The 22,267-nt window shown below is 42.3% G+C and overlaps 2 protein-coding genes across 3 annotated transcripts in view; one reads left to right on the top strand and one right to left on the bottom strand.

Annotated features, from left to right (window-relative positions):
- agap3 (ArfGAP with GTPase domain, ankyrin repeat and PH domain 3) overlaps positions 1 to 14,444 on the top strand; it is a 119,045-nt gene extending 104,601 nt beyond the window's left edge. For both annotated transcript variants that reach the window (XM_004542806.4, XM_004542805.5), the window contains exons 16-18: positions 493 to 715; positions 10,210 to 10,465; positions 11,435 to 14,444. In XM_004542806.4, coding sequence (XP_004542863.1) covers positions 493 to 715; positions 10,210 to 10,465; positions 11,435 to 11,659 — 704 coding nt within the window. In that variant the 3' untranslated portion in view covers positions 11,660 to 14,444. The remainder of the gene's footprint in view (positions 1 to 492; positions 716 to 10,209; positions 10,466 to 11,434) is intronic.
- Positions 14,445 to 18,853: 4,409 nt separating this feature from the next.
- Positions 18,854 to 21,313, bottom strand: gbx1 (gastrulation brain homeobox 1). Its single transcript, XM_004542810.4, has 2 exons — positions 20,551 to 21,313; positions 18,854 to 19,894 (listed from the first exon to the last, which is right to left on the bottom strand). Exons 1-2 carry the CDS (start codon positions 20,999 to 21,001, stop codon positions 19,380 to 19,382), a joined length of 966 nt encoding a protein of 321 aa, XP_004542867.1. The 5' UTR covers positions 21,002 to 21,313; the 3' UTR covers positions 18,854 to 19,379.
- Positions 21,314 to 22,267: the final 954 nt, after the last annotated feature.

The following is a 22,267-nucleotide window of genomic DNA, read 5'->3' as shown; positions in this document are numbered from 1 at the left end:
ACTTTAAAAACTTTCCATACAATGCACCTACAGTGCAACAGGGCACAAAAAAGTCCACTTAGAACATTAAACACTTTGTAGGAGAGTTGGTAATGCTATATGAAAATTATGACGTCATATTATTAGATAATAAAAGTGGGTTGGGTTTGCATTTGGAGGTGCTGCTACATTTGGGAAGGTGCAAAAAACTACATTTTGGGGACCAAACAGCAACTGCAAAGGTTTTATTTGATATCGAGTCATTTCTACCAGCTTTTCTCAAGTTAGAACTAGTATTCAGCACTGTTAGAAGTACTGCATCTTGCAGTTTTGGCAGATACTGATTATTCTTGTCTGACTAATTTAATTGTACTGGGTTTTTTTCCCTGAAGAGGTTACCAACATTAAACCATACTCAAAATAGGTTCATCACAAATTTCCTGGTGAGGCTTTCAAAGCATCTCTTGTTAATACTTTTAATTTTTTTATTAATTCCTATCTTCTGTCACGCAGACCCCGACTGGGCCAGTTTGAACTTGGGTGCCTTGATGTGCATCGAATGCTCAGGCATCCACAGGAACCTGGGGACCCACCTGTCTCGCGTGCGCTCTCTTGACTTGGACGACTGGCCGGTGGAGCTTAGCATGGTGATGACTGCCATCGGTAACGCAATGGCCAACAGTGTGTGGGAAGGCGCTTTGGAGGGGTACACCAAGCCAGGGAGCGACAGCACCAGGTTAGCATACTTCTACAAATAAAGGTGCTGCTTAATGAAGCGTGCAGAGATTATAGAATGAGAAGGCAGCGCTGTCTTCTCTCCATTAGCTGCCATTTATTAGCCACCCACATTTGAACAGAGGCAATTCACATCGCAAAATGCTCCATAAGAAGCACCAGGGGTCCATAAATGTCAGCCTATTGAGCCAAAAACACAGTATTTTATGTCTGAGCGTCAGTCCATCCTGTACACACTGATCGCTGTGCTTCTCTTGTATCAGTCACTGCTTTGTTGTTATCAACAGTCTCTGTTATGCTTCTGACCCTCTGTCCACTGGAAAACCATATTTCACCAGAGGAATGTGACATCATTTTGCACTTGCCTGATAAATGCTCTGACTAGCTTCATATCCATCATGTTTGTCATTTGATATGTAAGTACTAATCAAGAGAAAATTAGCAAACCAAAACCACATCTGAAACAGCTCTCTGTTCAGGCTTTCTTTTAAGATCCAGCATGTGCCGATACGTCTGGGACTTTCTCAGCACTGTTTGCAAAGCCAGTGTGTTTTACTTTAGATCCTGGCGAGCGGCTCTTGTTAATATGTTTTTCTTAAATGACACTTTTCCATTCACCTTGTGAACGCCTGTCCTAACCTAACCCACCCCGACAAATACCTTTTCCCTTTCTTCTGAGATCTGGTAGGAGGATTGTTTATCTCTTGGTGACAGGTGAGGCCTAGCGTTCCCGCCTGACTAATGATCTGCTGTGTGGCTGTGCAGGTAATTAAGCACACCATTAGGGCTAAACCCCACCCTGAGAGACAAGCCCTCAGGTCCCAAGCTGCCCTGTCACATATCCATCATACAGGCCTGGGTCATCACTCTGTCTGTCACACAGAGACTGTCTGTAGGGTCTCCCTGGTGGCATTAGACTGTTTAACATCACAGCTTTGTAACTTTAAGAAAGCAGGACGTCTGGTTACTTTCTTTGCTAGTACCTTTGTTTTTACATTTCAGAGACTAAAATCTTTCCAAATTTTAATTAAATATATAATAAAATTAAAACAATATGGCATTACAGGGACCCTTTTTATTGCAAACTAATTAGAAAACATTTTTCATACCAACTTGATAACGTAGATGTATTTTGATAGTATCCAATCAATGTGGCCAACCTGTCTTATAATGAAACATAAATAGTGGTTAGGTTTAAAATTTTAATGTAACAGACTTTAACATGGTAGAGGTGTAACATCTTTGTTTTGTCATTTTAAGCCAATGCTTAGTAGATTAAGACAGTATAATATGTTAAATAGCAAGAATGTGTTAAACATAAATGAACCGCTCTCACTTTATAATGGTCCTACTTTGTAACATGAAAGGACTATTGCACTGGGGCAGCTGTTGCTCAGGAGATAGACCGGGTCTTTTGCTGGTTGGAAGGTCAGAGGTTCGATTCCACAGCTCCTACAATTCATGTGTCGACATATACTCAGGCAAAATACTGAACCCTGAGTCTGAGTGTGTAAATGTTACATAAAAGCACTAAGAGGGTGAATTGCAGTAGAAAGTGGTTTGAGTGCTCAACTAAAGCACGATATAAGTACCTGAACCGTTTAGTGAAATTCAAACTGTTGGTGTGGAAGAGAATGTATTAGGAAGATGTCACGTTGGGCTATGAAAGCTTGATGAGCTGGTCATTTATTTTTGTAGTATTTTGGACTACAAATAGGTTAATCGGTTGAAACCTCTAACTCTAATAAGCACTTGAGTGATTATGAGTGGAAACGGTCATCAGTTCCCGGCCTAATTCCAACCTTCGGGTGATACTATGGCTTGATTGATGTGTGCATTTTAGGCCAGTGCACACTTTGTTTACAGTGGTGCTATTTACAAGCCAAAAGTGGCATATAAACAGTTAATATTACACTTATAACATATTGTTGCTACATGCCAAAACTTACTGTTGGAGTTTCATTAATTATGAGTGTAACCTCCATTGCTGCTAATTCATAGTATTTTTTTCCTGTGAGTTTAACCTTTGAAATCACTTATTATAGCTTAGATCTCTTAATAAGAAAGCAGCATAAGGCTGTAAAACTGCAAATTGTATCCTTTATGAACTACTTTCTTTAGGAAATGCATATTTTTCTGCTCACAGTTGGCCCACATAAATGATCTGTGCAACATTGAGCAAGTTTTCAGTTATTTTTCCTCTTGGATTCATTCTCTGACTCTCCGGCCAGTTCAGACCTAAATGATGGCCTACAGTTGTTTATTGAATGGTATCTGTGTGAAAGTGCTCCACTGTGGACTTGATGAAAGATTATTGATGTTGATTTCTCTCCCTACCGCTGTCAGTCGCACGTCGCCTCGAGCAGGAAGGTTCTTCATTGTCTAAAAAATCCGATCTTATCCCGGAGCAGCATCTCCATTAGTTTTCACTGTCAAACAATAAATCTCATTTGCAGGATAACTAATCTTTAGCCAAAAAACAGAACTTGGAAATATCATATATGGACACCGGTCATTTAGATGCTCTGGACTTTCTGCTCTGCTTTGCATCGGACTATTTTGCTTTATCCTGAATGATGAATTCAAACCAATTTAAAGGGATGCGGTTTCTTTTATTATTTTTATTGAATTCTGACGCCACTTCTGTGGGTGCTTCTCTTAAATTGAGCACCGCGCATAAGGGAGAATTTTAATTGTGTCACACCGGTGACATGCAGCAGCTTTGTGATGGCACCCAGGCAGGCGGTGTATGGCTCCTGACTTCTACTAAACATTAGTGACACCTAATCTAAACGATTCAGTAACTACCTGAATATCAAGTCGGCGTCTGATAGAATGTCTCCTGCAAGACTAGTTTTACCCCTTTTGCATTTTTGAGATTTAACTTAAAAGCACTCATCCACAAGATTGTTTTAGCTTATGATATTCGGGTGCGAAAGAACACAATATATAGATTTGTCGTACGCGGATCTGCACAGCAGTGCAATTGCTGGCGTAGAACAGAATGATTACAGACATCATAATAGAAAGCGTGTTAATATGCATGGATATGTACGTAGGATTACCTGCTTTTGCAGAAGAATGCAAGGTACCAATAAAGCATCATTTACAATGGTAGTAATTTATTTGCTGTAGTTTTGTTTTTTTAAGCATGAGCTATTAACTAGACTTTTTTGTCCGTGTGAGAATAATGCAATTAATGTAATTCACAAATAAATACCCACGCACCAGTATGCGTGCATTTAAAGGATTTTTGTTATCATTAGATAAATATTTCTCAATGTTTTCTAAGTTGGTGTTAAATTTGAATATTTTTGGAATAGGCATGTTAGACAAAGTCTCTTTGGCTTGTTATAATGCAGTTATAACTGCTATTGATCCACCAATAAATGCTCAGGGCTTTCAGGTTCTAATGAGCCACCAAGTCTGCTGGTTTTCGTGTTCTCTTCAGTTTTTTTTAGTCCTCATCTTATAGGATCTCTTCCCAGAACGAAACAAGGAAAGCAGTTCGATTAACTAAACTGCTCTTGTGCTAACGCCTTACAGCCAGCAGATTTATAAATAATTATTTATTGGTAGAGCGGTAAAGCTTCTTCAGTATCAAGTAGTGCCAACATGCTAACAGCAGAAGTCAGATCTGGCCAGGATACAGTTAAATGTGTGATAATAAATCTGCGGGAGCTGTGCATTGTGGCTGATCTCTGCAGTCAGCATATTGCAGGGGAGTTGTTCTTTTAATTAGCACCTGGGAGTCGTTGTGTTTTGCATGTCACCTCTAATTGCGTGGCATGTTTGTGATAGAAAAACACTACAGATTATTTTTACGGAAACTGTGGGAGAGGTCTCGCGGTTAACTTTACCCCTATCCTTTGCCGCGCACACACACACACAAAAAAATGAAACACATACACAAGACACCAAGACTCATTTGGGGGAGATGTCCTGGAGCGTGGACGGATGTGGACGGCTATCCCTCACTGACGTGGGCCTCTCACTGTCACCCTCTGTAGGCTCCGCGCTGCCCTCGGCCACAGGCAGGTAATAGCTCTGATGAGAGCCCTCCACTTTGTTTCAGAAATAATTTGCCACTCCTGCCGCCTGCAGGGGCTGCGTGGTAATAAAAATGAATCACACCGCTAACCTCTCCAAACCTGGCCCCGTTGCCTTTTTTAACCCCTTCTGCTCCAGCAGTGCCACCTTGGCGTGCCCTGCCAAGTTCTTTATTGCTGCTTTAAATAATAATAATAATATCAGCCATAAACTTCTGTTTTAGGATCTCACCAGATTGGCCTCTGTGCTGCATATTAGTTCCCAAAACATGGAGCAAAGCTTCCAGGCTACTCACAGGTTACGAGTGCGGGAACACCAACTCACCAGAGAGATTTTAGAATAGTTGGCCTTGCCAGGAGCCCCGGTGGAGGAAAGGGTAATTAATTAAGACAAATGAATGACTGGGCCTTACCATGTCCTCTGCCTCTGTTTCTCTCTAAATGAAACCCACAGGTCAGTAATTAGCCCTGTGTGGGAGAAGTGGTACTGTAGTCACTAATTGCCCACATGCCACCGGGTTTCAGGGCCAGGTGGACATAGAGGAAGGACTGCTTCATTGAAGAAGGGGCCTAAGCCATGAAATTAAGATTCAATATTGTTAGCATTAAAAAATAAAGACTAATAAAGAAAAAGAATCCAACCCAACTGCTTTATGTGATCGAGATTTTTTTTTTTAAACCTGCGTGCACTGGGACGCACACTTAAGGGGGGCATGTGCTCGTCGTCCCCTCAGCTTTGTATGTGAGGCGAGGGTTCAGCAGGGGTTAACAGCATGAGCATTTAAGGGTGTTAGTCTTGCTGGCACAAAAACACAGCCACTCCATCATGAGGAGGCTGACAACCTCATTAATGTCACAATATATTCAACTCATCCCTCTGCCTGCCTACAGCAGCCAGATGCTTTTCCACTGGCCTTTCTTTAGAGCCCAACACAACAACCTTTTGAATTCTGGTCATCTGTTCAGACCGCACTCTTGAAGCGAGAGAAGCAGCATCAATTCCACTTGTAAAATATTTGTCTTAATTCTTTTGTGTTGTTATTCTCAGAGCAGAGCACACCGTGTCTACAGTGTAACCCGCTGGACCATAGGAGGCCTTATTTAGCACTCTTGCTGTGGCGTTTACTGTGTTGCTCCTTCATTTCTTGCCCTTAGCAACCTTTGATGCTTTGGGGCCCAGCTTTCTTTCCCTGTTGTGTGCTCTTTTTTTTTTTTTTTTGTTCATCTCAGTAGTTTCCCTCTGAGCCCCCTCTCTGTCTTTCTGCTGCTGCCCCTCTTCCTCACTCTCCCCTCACACACGCACACACCCACCCCTCGGTTTGTGGAAGTGAAGCTGCTGGCTGCATGGGAATTGGTCCCATACAAGTCGCCCACCCCCACTGTGAAGTCTGTTCAGGCTGGTCAAACCCAAAGACCCTTCCCTCTGCCATTTCCACCCTTCAGTGCGTCTGTTTGATGTATCCACAGTGACTCTGGATGATCATGGACGAGTGGGAGGAGCTTAGACGCTTTGATAGTTTAGGAGGACTCGGCATGTGAAAGATGTGCGATGGCCATCCTCCTGTTCCTCCAGGCCAAGGCACCACTATTGCAGGCACTCAGATTGGTCATTCCTGTGGCTCCTCCACCGTTGGCTCCACCCGCTTTGTCTCAGTTTCCCTTCCCTTCCTATAAATTCCTGCTTGCCTTTGTCTTTCAGGCTTGACTAATTATCCTTGTTTGTTCCTCTTTATTTGAATTCACTCATGTGTTCTTGACTCCGTGGGCTGGATTTAGGAGAATCATTCTGCCATTTTCCACTTAATTAAGTCAGGGTCAGAATCCATTGCTCAACGGAGAGCTGGAGGGACGGAGCTCTAATAGAATTATAAAAGAGGCCTTTCTCCACTGTTAAGGCTGCTTTTATCTAGGTGGGCTTCGCATAGGAAAATGAAAGGGGACACCAGCTCTAAGCAGGAATCCCATTTCCACTTTAGAGTCAGTAAGTGTTTTGATGTTTGCCCAAAGATTACATTGGAATCAAAGCCAGCGAAAGAAAGTTAAACAGCAGTGATCGGCCGTGAGATAACTCTGGATGACGGAGGAAGTTTGCGGCGAAGCAAACACCTCTTCTTTTTTTGGTTGGAGGCGCAGGCATTTTCATTGGGAACCTTAAGATCCCCTCTAATCCCTAAGCGACAGAGAAATTTAGAACAACTATGTGCTCGAGCCTGGGTGGGGAAATTAGTGTCTGTGTGCTTAGATGTCTGCTCGTATATAGAGAACTAACCATCAGTTCAATTTTCAAAATTCCCCCCCATGCTGTGAAGCTCACTGTCCTTTCCCTCTTTACCTCCCCTGCTACTCTGTCCTGGCACTTTGACATGCGAAATCTGCTGATTTTATTTTTCTTCCTCCTGCGGTGAGGAAGTGTCCTTTTCAAGGGTCTCAGTTCCCCCCCCCCGACTGTCTAAACCCTGCCTCTGTTTGGATTGTTTTTCAATTTCAAACAAAAGACAGAGGCGGGATTACCATTTCACTTCCTTTCACACTCTTTCAAGTGGCAGCAGCTGAGGTTTTTTTTGTTTTTAAACCACTGCCTGGCTGTTCTAGCTTTTTTTTCTGGTCTGTCTATTCTTGCTGAATTTAAAGCACAGCATCAGCAGTGAGCGAGGCCTTTTTCTGCAGGTCTCCAGGGCTGATTTCGTAGTGAGGGCTAACAAAGTGCCCTCAGGGCTCCTTTCTGAGTTGTTGACGTCTTCCTAATGGCTCTCCTCAGCCTTTTTGTTTTCACATCTTGGTGCTAACTTTCTGCCTCATTTAGCTCATATCAATTCACTGGGCTTTACGGATTCAGCATCTCATTCAGCGTCCAGCTCTCTGAAGCAAACTTTGGACAACAGGTTGTTTTTAACCCTGCTCGGATTTTTGTTAAAGGTTGTAGAGTTTGCCTTCGGGATTACAGCCAGTCAGTCAGATTTCTGACAAACTTAAATGTCTTTGGCTGTAAAGAAGGGAAATAATGGTGGACGGCAGGACGGCCCCTTCCTGTTCTGAGCAGACCACCGATTCTGAGGCCAATTGATTTGCTAACCGGCTTGTCCCCACATAATGACTGAGTAGGGATTGATGGAGGTCTTACACCATAAAACTGAGCCACAGCAATTGCCTGCTATTAGGGCTGTATTGTTGTTCACAGAATACCCTCTGCCTAAAGAAAAGATTTGCTTATGCTGTAGCGGGGGGGGGGGCTTTCTCCGTCATTGCTGCATTACATTACATTACCACATTCCCTTTGAGGTCATAATGAAAAAAAAATGTACCCATGTGTCTATAGGAGCAATTACTTTAAGGCTGTTTTGAGATGCGGGCTAAGTAGCTTTATGAGCTGCTGGGTTTTTTTGCAGTTAATCAATCTCTGCTTGGGTGCTGATAGAAGAAGACTTGCCCCTTTTTCATCACATCCTTAACTCCTGTAGTTAGGGCGGGTGCCAGGCTGCTCTGTGCAAGACTGACTGCTTTGTGAAGTAAGCCTGGCAGCTGACATATGAGTCTGAACACAGTTGCTGTCTGCGGTAAGTCGGCAGCCTCGACACCGGGCTGCTAAGGCAATAAAAAGTAGTGGCGAAGTTTGGTTGCTGTTTTTAAAATGGTTGTTTCTGATTGAGATGTCGCTAACAGGATCTGTTGCTAAAATACTGTGAATAGATTAAAAACAACAGTGAAATTATCCTTTTCAGTATCTGCGTAGCCAAAAATTTGACCATACCATAGAGCTGCACTGTTGATGGAAAACACTTTGTATAAACGTTCCTTTCCTATGATGAACACAGGGAATGCACTTCTGCTGATATAAATTAGTGTGTGCTTCAAAAGTTTATTATTTGCTTTAATTGACTTTTTATTGGTTAGCGCTCCCTTAAACTTTTCCCCTTTTATTTTCGGCCATTTTTTTGCAACTATTTTCACGTATGTGTGTCTATATGTACTTATCTTCACTGCGTAAGTTTTATTAATACTGTGAAGCACCCTATTTTTTGAAAAGTGCTATACAAATAAAAATATTATTATTATTATTATTAACCCACAGATTTTTAATCTGTCCAAGAAATATCCAGCTGTTCGGGAAAGAAAAAAAAATATTTGTGAGCTATGTTTGGGCATTTCAGTTTGTGGGGAAATTGGCGAGGGACCTACAGAGTGGAAAATATTAACAGATAAACTAACAAAACTCACAAATGTAATCTTACATGATGGGTAGCTTAAACCAGAGCATGTAGAACTGACTTACTTCATTTGTGTAAACCAGGTCTTTATAGTAAGCTGATACATACACAATGTTATTCACTGTGTAGAGACAGATTCTTCCACTTCTCATCCAAAGGTAATTTTTTAATAAATGATGATGAAAGCTGGCCATTATTTGATGATGAAATACAGTTGAATTGAGTTAGAGTGTCCGTTTGTACTTGCTGCTATGCCTCGACCCGCTGATAGAGAGTCCCACGAGAGCCTTGTCACTCTAGCCAGCGTTGCTGCTTTAACTTATCCTTACAAACCTTCCCCGTTCTGTCACTCACCCACAAATCCAAACAACAGCCTCTTTTTGCTCCTCTTATCACACCGACTGACAGGGTCACCGGGTTAGTACCACACTGGGCATGCTCAGTCATTCGCGTATTGATATTGATTTTTTTTTCTCCCCCTTTCCTATTTGTACAGTTTGTATGTGGGCACAGAATGAAATGGGGGGTCAAGATGGAGAGCAATAGATAGAATTCTGCCTGGTGATAGAGGATGGAGCCTTCCCTCATCCTCTATTCTCTGCTGCGGGCTGGAGTGAAGGAGCCCCACATCCCACTGTCCCTTTCTGGCTGCCATTCAGCCCCATCGATCTGACTCAGGGCCCAGCCACCCCAAGGGAGACTGGGGCTCTGAGACACACTGCCTCTTTTGTGGAGGGGATCCACCAGTTCAGACTGACAGCCGACAGTGCTGATAAAAATACGTCCCCCGCCTTCCCGTATTGTCCACAGCAGACATGCTGTTCAGGATGTGTAACCTTTAGAAAGCTGGCCAGGCTTTAACGGTCATGCTGACGACCATAATCACTAGAAACTGGAATATTGCCCAAAGCGTCACACCCTTTGGCATTCTCTCATCTTTCCAGCACATCTTGCTGTATTATTTCCCACTGTGATAGTGAAGGCTAGTCACTTTCCTGTGCTCTAATAATTTAGAAATGTCACTGCACTCCGGTGAGTCTCTTAGGCCAATTACTCTAATATTTCCCCTGTGTGTCTGCATTTCTCCTTTTGTACATGTCTTTGCCTTTACGTCAAGGCCTCTGAATTATGAGATACGTTTCGAGAAAGTTCTTTAACTTGGGTGCGAAATTGCTCATAGCGTGTTCGTCATGTTTCACCCTGCCTGACCTGCGTTGCCCCTGTCATTTCCTTCCCTCCAGGGAAGAGAAGGAGCGCTGGATCCGAGCCAAGTACGAGCAGAAGCTGTTCCTGGTGGGACTGCCCCAGTCAGATGTGCCTCTGGGGCAGCAGCTGCTTCGGGCGGTGGTGGAGGATGACCTAAGGTTGGTGGTGCTGCTGCTGGCCCATGGCACCAAGGAGGAGGTTAATGAGACCTACGGGGATGGAGATGGACGCACCGCTCTGCACCTCTCGTGCGCTATGGCCAATGTAGTCATCACACAGCTGCTCATCTGGGTGAGTGGGCTCCACTGAGCGTTGTTGGGAGCATTGTTAAAGGTGGATGAACATTTGAAGCAGTGAATTCTGCTTTCACAGCAGAGCATTTGCAACTGTCAGTCATGGAAAAATTATTTTTAAATTTACTTATTAAATGATTTTAAAGTAATTCAAAAGGGATTTTAGGGGAAATTATCTGGAAATCTACACAAACTACTGTTTCATTGTATGTTTTGGTATAAATAGTAGCACTTAAGTACTTAGTATTAGGTGGCATTTTGAATTGGATGGACAACAGAGGTATTTCAGTGAGTAACTGGGCATAATTTCACAACATGGAAGAATTCATTTGGCAATGTGGAAAAAAAGAGGAGAACCTTGGGGGAAGGCAAATGTAGGAGGCAAAATATTATAGAATATTAGTATTTTCAAGTATATTATAGTATATTCAAGTATAAAAACGGCACTCACAACTTAGCAAAGAACCATTTTTTAATTAGTCATCATCACTATGTACAGAGGAGATAAGGAGAAAACAGTGTATACAAGAACTGGACTGAAAATCAGCCCTAACAGGTCTCAGTACATAAGGAGGTCATTACAATGTACAAAGCTTGCCTAATAGAGGCTGTGTCATACATACAGGTGTTCATACCAAATGTTGGCTTTTGTGCTTGTTCAGATGTAACAACGTCTTTCTTATATGCTGTATTTCCAACTTTCTTAGCAAAATACAAAGAAATGGGGGGTGGAGGATGGCTCAAGACTGCACAGTACTGTACCACCCCACCAAAAAAGGGCTTTTCACAGAGTGCTTTCAGGGAAATCAAAAACGTATCACATTATTACTAAATCTAATCAATGAACCTAAATCATAAGCATTAATTCCAGAGGACGTGCCAAAAATAACGTGTAGTTACTTGTACTTTATGCTTATGTCCTAAATTTGGCCTTTGTTCTTTTCTTGCCAACCATTCTCTCCCACAGTACGGTGTGGATGTGAAAAGCCGAGATGCCCGCGGCCAAACGCCGCTGTCCTACGCTCGGCGGGCTGTGAGCCAGGAGTGCGCGGACATATTACTCCAACACGGTTGCCCCAACGACACCAGCAGCCTGACCTCCGTGCCCACACCCAACATGAGCCGCCGCAACCCCAACATCAACAACAACAACGCCCAGTGTGAGCTCAACCGCAGTATCAGCATCATGTAGGAGCCAGAAAGCAGCTGCAGACGAGCACCCACCTAAACCCACCCGTGTCTCCTCCCAGTACTTCCTCCTCTGTTTCTCACACTGTGTAACCCAAAACCAGTACGCACGGATAGGTATCAGGAGTGACGGACCTACTGCAGATATTCCACCGCGCTGACAGAAGCGGGAGCGTTTGGGGTTTCGGACATTGTACATTGTTTATTTTATATTATTATTTTTTATTCCTGTTGTTTGTTAAATTTATTCAATCTCGGTCTGAAGTGATCACGATGAGCTTTAAGCTTTTTTGTTTTTTAAGCGTCAACCAAACAAATGACTTACTTTGGCATTCATACCTACTCTACGAAAAGCATTTCCTTAATGCTTGAACATTTCCTTTTTATGTCTTCCCCTTCTGCGATGTGAACTGATTATACAGTGTGAATGAGAAACTTCCTTCAAATTTCCAATCCTAAGTGTAATAACATAAAACTGTAAAGAATAGTTTTAGAAGTGACAAAACACTGATGTGGGAAAGAAACTAAATCTCTCTTGATATCAGTGGCTGTTGCAGGCTTTCGTAATGATGCATGTCTTCAACACAGCTATCAAACTCTTGACATACTATTCATATACAAAGGCAAAGCAATTATAGTTAAAGAGTCCAAATGATTTAGATACTTAATTTACAGGGAAATGGATTCAGATCATCATAAAGGAGTTGATTGCACAATTCCTATCGGGTGAAATTGAGTCATTTCCTTCGCCACCCTTATTGTGATGCTCGGGTAAAAGTGTCCGTGACTACAAAGGAATTAAAGGGCATAATGTTTTATGACCAGTGAGCCACATGGCTTTGTTCGCGTTCCTCTTCAATCAGAATTCATTCAGATTCAAAGGTTTGATTAAAGCAGTGAAATTGTGCCATTACAATCTTTTTGTTGGAGTAATTTCCCAAATGACAAGATTGTGTTGATAATTGACACAGATTCGCGCAATTTCATCCCGTGAGCGTCCTGGAATATCCACTCGCCTCCTGGGGCCGAAGGCTGTCGTATTTGGTACTCTAAAGAAGACTTCCTCTGTTGTTGCTGTGAAATGCATATACTGGTACTGTGTGTGTGCGCGCGTGCGTCCGTACACAACGCTACGATACGTCTGTGCTCGCGTGTTCGTGGGCATTTCTGTTGTTGAAAGGACGCCAGAGAGGAGACAGAAACTGTCAGTGACGATTTGGGATCATAACTGTGTAACAATGTACAGACCACTGTAAAAAGTAGTTCTTCTTCCTTTGCCTTATTCCTTATAAGAAGTTTGAACTTAGTCGATGAGAAGCAGCCTTTTACCTTCTCCTTAAACCTCTGTGCTCTCCCCCTGAGAACCTGTCAGCCCGAAAGCAGGGAGCTAACAACGCGCATTCACGTGACTGACGTGAGACATTTAGGGATTCAAATGAGCAAAGATGTTCATATATATAGAGAGACGAGTATAATTAGTTTGCATTATTACAAATGTACAGTATTCCACAGACGTGATAAGCCAGCTCATTTAGAGTAAGTGGGACTCGGACGTAAAAATGACTTTAGATGGAGTCGGCACAATGTGGGTGTATTTCTCCTTTTATTAAACTGCCATTTGTGAGGTTTTAAAACATCTTGATTTTACGTGTTTACATAGGCAGAATGTTTGTTTACAGAGCAAGTTATGAACTTGGTACCTTATCTACATGGTTTCGTTGTTGCGTTACAGTATTCCTGTTTTCAGAGCCTACTGAAAATGACCATGGGGTCAAAAGAGGGTTTTGTTCATCCAGGCGATGGAGATACTGTAAAGGAAAGTTTTGACATTTAAAAAAAATATATGCTTATTTGCTTTCTTGATGGGAAGATTGTGTACAGATGTTTTTCCAGAGCAGCCATATGAAGTAGTTATCAACCACATTTGGTAAAGGTTCTACTTAGGTACATTGCACCTTGTTTACAGAGCCGTTACCACGATGGAACTAGGCTTAATAAAGAAGTTACTCCATACGTCCCTATATTTCTGGGGTTTCTTGCTCTGGAGTTTATGCACACCTAACAGTCGTATCGATCTTCCTGTCTTCCTCCCAGCAAGAGGCGCATAAGCATATTTAATAAAATGTCAAATTAATCTTTGAAGACATCCCCAAAAGAAATCAAACTGACTTCTTTGAATTTACTAGTACTGTAATGTGATACTGGCCTTATTTCTGATCTTTACTTGACCAACCTGTTTCATTGAGTGCATTTTGTTGTCCAAGGGGATCAGTAAGAGGAGTTAAGCGTGTACAGTGATTACCCTTATTTACATACTGTAGATGATTTAAAAAAAACACTAGAAATCTGCCTGTTTTTCCCCTGAAAACAAGATGAAGTGTAAATATTAGCTTAATGCTTTTATCTGAAGACAAACTCCTGAACTGAAATGGTTTTCGGTCTTCCTGACCAACAAACCGTATTTTGATATGTTTTGTTTTGTTTGTTTGTTTCTTCTTTGGCATATTTTTTTAAGGTACTTCTGTTTGGTCTTGCCGTTAACCGACCATCTTTGGTACTTGTGTATAATGATGTACATTTAACATATTTATAATGCAGTATGTAAATATATTTTCTTGTTTTTGTTTTGTTTTTTGCTCATTTTCCTATTGTAATTCCTTTACATTCAGAACGTGAATCAAAAGCTAAAGAATAACTTGTTGTATGCTTGGATGCTTGGCTGACAGTTGACCTATTAATAAACACTCAAATAAAAACGATGTAGCCTTCCCTGGATTTAGGGAAATCAACGCATTTGTCTTGTGTATGTGTGTGTGTGTGTGTCGCTCACTCATTATCCATCACACTCCTGTCTCTCCCATCTCTTGTCTTGCTGTGCCTTAACGGTGAAGGTGAGGCTTTCTTTCAAATTAGAAGTCGCGTTTCCTCTTTTGCGTGTCCCTTCATCAAACTTCGTGTCCGAAACAACTCAGCCAGGCCTGCCTCGAGGTAAGTGAACCACCCTCTTCACTTCCTGCTCGAGGGACCCCCAACAGTTGCTGAAAGAGGATTAAGATAAAGAGCTGGGCTTAGTGTCAGGCAGCACAACACTGTGGGGAAAACTGAAAGATCTGTGTTCAGAGGAGTCAAGCCCTCACTAATCCACTTCTTATTTCCTGCTAATCTTGTCTCAGCATATCTTCATCCCCTTCCTCTTTCTGTTGGCCAGCATTGTTTGCTCTTTATCACCTGGTTTCTCTTTAGTTTCTCCTCTTCCTCCCTCTGCGCTGCCTTGAAATGGAGACTGACTCCCCCATGTCACGCTTTAAAGCTCTTAAAAACAAATTTTCTCAACCAACTTCCTTATTAGTAATTGGGTAGTATTGTCTTTGCTTACTTCACCTTGCGGATTAGTGACCTTCCTCTGGAGTCTCCTCAGAGGGAGGAAATTAATAGGGCTAATTTAGAATAATATTATCACCAGCTATCCTTTAGCAGCATTAGATGGGAGGTGTTCGGTTGCTGTCATGAAAAATCAAATCCATCTCACATTCCTTTGAACTTATTTTCGTTTATACTCCTTCTCTTTTTGGCCTCTATGCACTAATCATGAGATATATATCTAACAATTCCTCCTGTTTGGCTTTTGATAGCAATGAGCAACTATTTGGAGGAAAAGTTCAGCTTACAAAGAGCTGAGAGTTAACTCAGATTAAGGTAGCAGGCCATGAAACCCAGGGAATGTAAAAAAATGATATCAAATGAACCTTTAAAGGTAGTCTGTGGGACTATTGCAAGATCAGGTAACACTCTTGTGTTTTGTTTAATAATAATAATTGTAGATTTAAGATTTATAAACCTTCAAGGTCTTTAATGTCAAAATTTAAAGGGTTTACTCGCACATATCTAAACTAGTGCTTGTCTGTTCTTACCTAGGGAGAAAAAAAAAGGTCTTGTAATTTATTACCATGCCTCGTGTCTTGGCAGACCCCGGCCACTTGTGTTTGTTGTGGTGAGACTGGAGCGCTTGTTTGCACCGCCGTGTGTTTTGATATTTCATCAGGGCTTGCTAAACAGTGAGGAGGGCTCTCTGCCGCCCACCTCTTCTCAGACAAATTGCCTCCGAGATTGCAGAGGTGGGTCTGAGGCTGATGGATGGGCACACAAAGACCTGACGAGACCATATTTGCAAACATTAAATCCATACTTCCCTTATGCAGAAGCTGCTTGGCTGCAGGTCACCGGCAGTGAGTGATGCACCCAGTCCTGATATGAATGCTGCATCAAGGTGGCACTGAACAAATGTTTATCTTACATGTTCCTTGCTGCCTGTCCTGATGTGGATGTGTTCTGTTGCTCCCTGTTTTTCCTCCTCTTTTCAATCTTGCAGTCTCTTTAACCAGTAATTATATCCTCTCTTGCCCTGACCCTCTCTCCTCTCCTGAATCCCCCACAGACTTAAACATCCATTATCAATTCCAGCTCCATCATGTCTGAGCAGTACATCCATGTTGCACCCTGCCCTTCCTGACTGCCCCACGTCTCCATACTCATTTCCCCATCCTCTCAGTGATCGACCTCTCTTTCCCTACTTGCTGCCCAACCTGGCTGCTTCATACCCACCGTGCCATCTTCCTCTTCACCCTCCTCTCACTCCTTTGTCTTATATAAACGCTCTGTTCCCATCACTCTCTCCCTTTCCCTCCTTCTTCCCTTACTTTTTCTCCCCTTCCCCGTTGGCTTTTGCCTGCATTTTGCTGTTAATTTGCCTGAGAATGCATTAGCTGTAATGAAGGCTGAGGGCCGAGGGAATCCTCCAGGGTTCCATTAATCATCCCCCCTCAGACAGGCAACCTTGATTACAAGTGGCAAGAAATTCATTAGAGCCGGGCCTCTGACAACTCTTATCTCCGCCACTAGATCTGACTCATTAGGCAGCCAAATTAAAGCTATGATGGCCCTGATGAAACTCATCGCTTGTTTATCTTGTGCGATTTGATGCATCTGCCCATACATCACTGTAGCCACGACCGTCCGGACCCTCCCAAGAAGTCAGGCCTCCAGTCGGCGCTGAGCAGCCTGCACACTCACACAACCAAGTGTAATGAGCTCCCTCGCTTTCCTCCCTCCCTTTCTCTCTCTCTCTCTCTCTCTGCAGGTGGGAATGAGGGAATAGTTACACGTCTTTGCTGGAAAGAACTTCTGATATTTCAATTTGTGATTCAAGTAGCACAATGGCAGAATATGGAGTCTCGAGATTGAAGTGTTTACTGAATGTGCGGCTTAAAAAGAACAGACTGTTAGAAACTTTGAATGGATTAACACAGTAACCCGAGAAACTCAAGTCTGCTACACATTACTCTCCTCCAGAAAGCTTCTGCACGTTAATAATTCATTAATAATAACAGCAATATTATTTCTTTCCACACTAACAGCTCTAAACCTGCAGGATCTCAGTGATAACAGCCAGTGCCTATCATGAGTTTTGTCATGGCTCCTCATCGTCAGTCCCTCCATGCAGCGCATGCATGGGGTCTGAAATAGCTGTGGCACTCTGGCACAGTGACGTGGAAATAACCAACTATGTTAGTCAGCTCTTGGACCATAATCAAACTTCCACTGCACCTTCACACGATCATCACTCCTTGAATCCCCATGTGAGTGTCACAATCTTAATGCATGAGGTGGACGGTGAAATAAAGTTTACTACTCATGGGTGCCCGGGTCATGAAGTGTCTGTTTATGCTCTGAGGTCAAGCCTGTATTCAACAGAGGCGTGAGGAAAATTAAATGTAAAGATTATTATAGATGTCTGTTGCTATTTGAGATTAGTTTTTTTTAAAAAACCCAAACCCACCTTATTGTGGCAAAAGTTTAATTTCATGAAATATTAATTATCTGAGGAATCCTGCCCCATTATCATATTTCAAATGATAAATAAATAAACGTGATCTGACGTCTACTGAATCTTTCTGGAATCACGAAGACCATCTGATATAAAGTTAAAAAAAAATCCAACATAAGGTTTTGTGCAAGCAGCTCAGAGACAGCGTGTAAACCGAGGGCCGTGATGAAAGTTTTCACAAAAACACCAAGCCTTCCTCCTGTAATAGGGTAGCTGTTTCTGGTTAGAGATTATGTTAATACTGCTGGCATGTAGAGTACAATTTCCGATTTGATTTCATTTAGCACCGCTTTTATTCGCTCAGGTCTGTTTCTGTAAGTACAAGACGAGTAACTGCATTTACTAGCTACAGGTCTGTGTATGTATCCTGAAGAAAATCCGCGTTTTAGGAGCAACATAGCTTCTTACAATCATAACATTCATTAGAAATCAAACTTATAAATATCGTCTACTTCGGCCATTGAAACAAAAGATGAAATACTTCATATTTTAGTAAATCTCGAAAGATGTCGACATTTCTGAGGGATATTAGTTGTATTAAAATGATGCATAAAGTATCTCGTATCTATTAGGTGACACAGCACCAATAAATTATGCCTTCAAAGCGGACTTTAATGCGTCCTATTAAATGACTTCTTGTTCATATTTAGTTCTTTTTGGATCGATTTACAAAAAAACATTTTTAGCGCCACGAGATTAAAGAGCTGATGTCTGTTTGTGTCGGTGCAGTGACTGATAGAGAAGTTCATTACAGAGTGTTGAATGTGCTCAGCCTAATGAGGATCCATCAGTTCAGTTGAGACAACATGGCCTCCTAAAGAGAAATCAATCATTGCTGCTGCTACCTTAAAAAAGACTGTTCCACGTCTCAGGTCCTTGATGTATCTAAAATAAAATAAAAATAAAATAAAATAAATAATTAATAGATTCTAAAAGAATTTGCAACTTCAGGAAATTAAGACTAACAGATGTGCAGCAGAAGCTATGAAATTACACAAAAACAGACATTAATGTGCTTCTAACGCCTCACTGAAACTCTCTAAAAAATGCTTTAAAAAGGTCTTCTAAGTCCAAAAAAAATGAACAGAAATATTTTTTATGATAAAATTTCAACGTTTCATCAGGATATATTTTTAGTCAAAACAGCCGCCTGACCGTAGTTTTTTTTTTTTTTAATGAACTTGTTCAATAATCTTTCGTGATGTTTAAACAGTAAAGGCCACCTTTGTTTTCATTTTAGCGTAATCAAATGATTTCAACAGCTGTTGCTCTACATTTTAATAACAATGATTCAACCTGGATTCCAGCTTTCGTATAAAGCGATTTATTAGGTCAATATACTTTACAGTTGTCTCTTGTTTGGTCGTTAATTCCTTCACATTTTTTTTGTTCTTCCACAAATAGCTTTAAAAGGTGGTTTCTACACTTGCCAAACAAAAAACGCCTTAAGTTACATGCAAATGTCTCCAACAAATTGTACGAAACACAAAACAAACAAACAAAAAAATAAATCCAGAATAGCTTCATCAAATGAGGACATGCACATAACCAACAAAACAGTTTGGCCCTACATATAAATACTTAAAAAAATCTTTACAGTCGCATCTCATAGTGCTCATTTGTACCAGTTTTTACCCATTTATATTTACATATTAACAGAAACAATAAATAAAAATGAGAGCATATTGCCAAATAATTGGTCTGTCTGTGAGTAAATCCTCTTCTCCCTCAGACAAAATAATTGGAACATCCTTTTTGTGCTTCATGCGTTCAACAAATCAGTGGAACCTAGAGTCAAGTGTTTCTAATAATATTCTTTTTTTTTTATTTTCATCTCAGTTCATGGCCTGGTCCCTTGCTCTATTTGTTGATGCTGACTCCTCACAGCGAACCTGTTGACGTGCACCGGGATGGGGACCACAATTTTGGGATTTCTCACCGGTTCTCCCGACCGGTTGTTGACGTTGCCCGCTTTGATCCGTTTCCACTTGGCCCTACGGTTCTGAAACCAGATCTTCACCTGCACCTCGCTCAGTTTGAGTGCGTGTGCGATCTGGGAGCGTTCAGTCAGAGAAAGGTATTTTTTACAGTGAAACTCCTTTTCGAGTTCGAGTAGCTGCTCGCTGGTAAAAGCTGTTCGTCTCCTCCGGCTCTTCCCTGCTGAGCTGCCGGTCGGTAGCGCCTCCTGCGAGCCCGTTTTTAGTTTGCTCTTCTGGGACAGGGCGCCGCAGTTGTTGCCGTCCGAGAAACTTTCGTTCTCGCTGTCCGCGGAGCTGTCCTCTCGGTCGCTGCAAACTGTGTCTGCTGATTTTAGGTCCAGCTTCTCGTCGTCTGAACTGTAGAGTTTGGTCTCGCCTAAAATGCGAAGATAAACAAAGAACACACGCAAACATACGCATTTAGTGATTTTATAGTTTATGATCCCGCAAATCAGCGGTGACAGCTGCAGATGTCTCACAACGTTGGACGACACTTGGTGTGTTTTGGGGAAAAAAGGCTGGCAGAGATCATGTGAAAGAACTTTTTTCAGAAAAAAATTTCAGAAAAAAATCAGATCAGTCATGCTGAATCATCAGCGGTTTGTTTGTGGTCACTCAGTTGTTCCATAAGTTTCCACCGCAACTGAGAAACTTAGAAAATGCTGCATCCACATATAGACTGGAGTTCTTGGCATTTAGCTCTGTTTTATGCTTTAATAAAGACTGGTTCAGAAATCATTCCAAATACGGCCTTTTAAAATAGCAAACGTGCCTGAAACGGCAGTTCCCTCATAAAGCTTCGCTTTATGCTGCATACTCGGGATTTAGTAAAATGCATTTTAATCAAGAGCTCTAAATGTGAAAAGATGAGATTAACTAGAACTATACACTATACCTGCTAATTCATCTTCACCCAAGAGGCCACTAATCTCCGCTTTATCGCATTTTACGCACAGTGGTCACTTTTACGCGGCAGCCCCCGAGGCTTAAATATAATGAAAGAGAATGACTTGTAGAAGTGGTTGAGCCTACCTGATATTGTCTGAAAAGTTTCCGAGAAGTTGAGCATCTCAGAGCTCTTGTCCCGGCTGTGCAGCTCCTCGGAGTGTGGGCTTTCTTGCCTTCTCGCTCCCGGGTCGGCAGCGCTTAAACGTGGACCAGGCAGCTCTTGTGGTGGATAGAAACTGTCCGGGGGATCCGAGAAACTTGGCATCGTTGTTGTGAGCGCAACCATGGACGGCACCCCCTGTCCCAAACTGGCACAGAACGTGTTGGTGAGTCGTCCCGCAAAAGAAGCCAATGGCGCGAGTGGAGGTATACCAGACGATAAAGGAGAATGGGATAAAGCTTGTGGGATAACCAAAGGTCTGTATGGCATGAACATAGGATAGCCCGTGTAGAGCAGGTGTCCCGGTCTGGGCTGAGGGGTCCCTATCAGGGAATCGATTGAAAACGCCGTCCCTTGCCCGCCTGGTCGCTGCATTTTGCAGGCAAACACTTTTGTTCGGTGAAAACTTGAAAGCAAATGTCCTTCCGTCGACGACGAGCAAAACTTTCAGTTTAAAGAGAGCGTGAATTGAAAGTAGATCCTCTGCTGTGTTGTCATCCCTGGAAGTAGACCTCTTCTTCGGATATCTGCGCTCTAAATGCTTCAGTCAGTCGGACGCTTTGTTGTGTGCACCAGCGCTACCCTTTCCCTCTTATTTGTCACACACTGAGACATAAACACACGCTCCCTCTTTCTATCTGTCCCCTCTTTCCAACTCCTCCCTTCACCCCTCTCTGATGCACAGTGTGTGTGTGCGCGAGGAAAGAGAGGGCGAGAGCGCATTGGTTATCATCTGCAATACAAGAAGAATGAAAAGGGGGTGTTTCCCTGGGGGCTCATCCATCTTCCTCAAATTACGCTTCATTTCCTTATTCAGCCTCTGACTTTTTGGCCGTCTTGAGAGGCGGTAGTTTCCCAGTGGAGACCAAATAGACGAGTCACCCCCCTCATCCACCCCTCCTCAAGCCCTCCTCCCCTTTTGCCAGGTTCACCATTGACTGCAAAACGGTGTGAGAGACTGTTCCAGCCCTTCCCCTTCTATAATCGTTGACCACACCAACCCAATCAGCTATTATTAATTTTGATTGATGATAAGTAATTACTCTGGATTCAAGGGACAGCATAAAACAACGGTGGCTTTTGTTGAAATATTGGGACCGATGGGCATCAGAGTCGGGAGGGAGGAGAGGCAGATGTTTCTCCCATTCTCCGCGGCTAAAAACAATGCGTTTGGCTTCAGAAAGAAGAAGTGCCACGACAATCGCTCCCCGGAGAGAGAGCAAGCGAGGTAGAGAGAGAGCGAGAGAGAGATGCTGCTTGCGAAATTAGATTCAGATAAAAGCCGTTTGTAAGGTCAACTTCAGTGTGGACACAGACTCACAGTGGCTAAAGTTACTACCGGTAATCCCCAAATCTAAATCTATAAATCTATAAACTTTAATCTCTTTTGCTGGCCATATGCCAATTAAAACAACGTGTGCTTTTTTCTTTCTTTCTTTTTTTAGAAACTAAATAAAGCACTAATTTTACTGTGCGCTTTTGGAAAAGTAATTTGTCCCTGATCAAAGTCGCATAGGGTGGGAAGAAAAAAAAATCTCTTTTCTTAAGCACTGGTTTAATCGCAGATCATCTCACCTTTTAAATGGCAATGGGAACTGATGATGATTAGCCCTATTGAGTCCTGGGTGCCCGGGCTCTCCA

This window comes from Maylandia zebra, linkage group LG18 (genome assembly GCF_041146795.1).
Source record: "Maylandia zebra isolate NMK-2024a linkage group LG18, Mzebra_GT3a, whole genome shotgun sequence".
In the NCBI taxonomy this organism is placed as follows: domain Eukaryota; kingdom Metazoa; phylum Chordata; class Actinopteri; order Cichliformes; family Cichlidae; genus Maylandia; species Maylandia zebra.
This window is presented reverse-complemented; position numbering and strand designations above follow the sequence as displayed.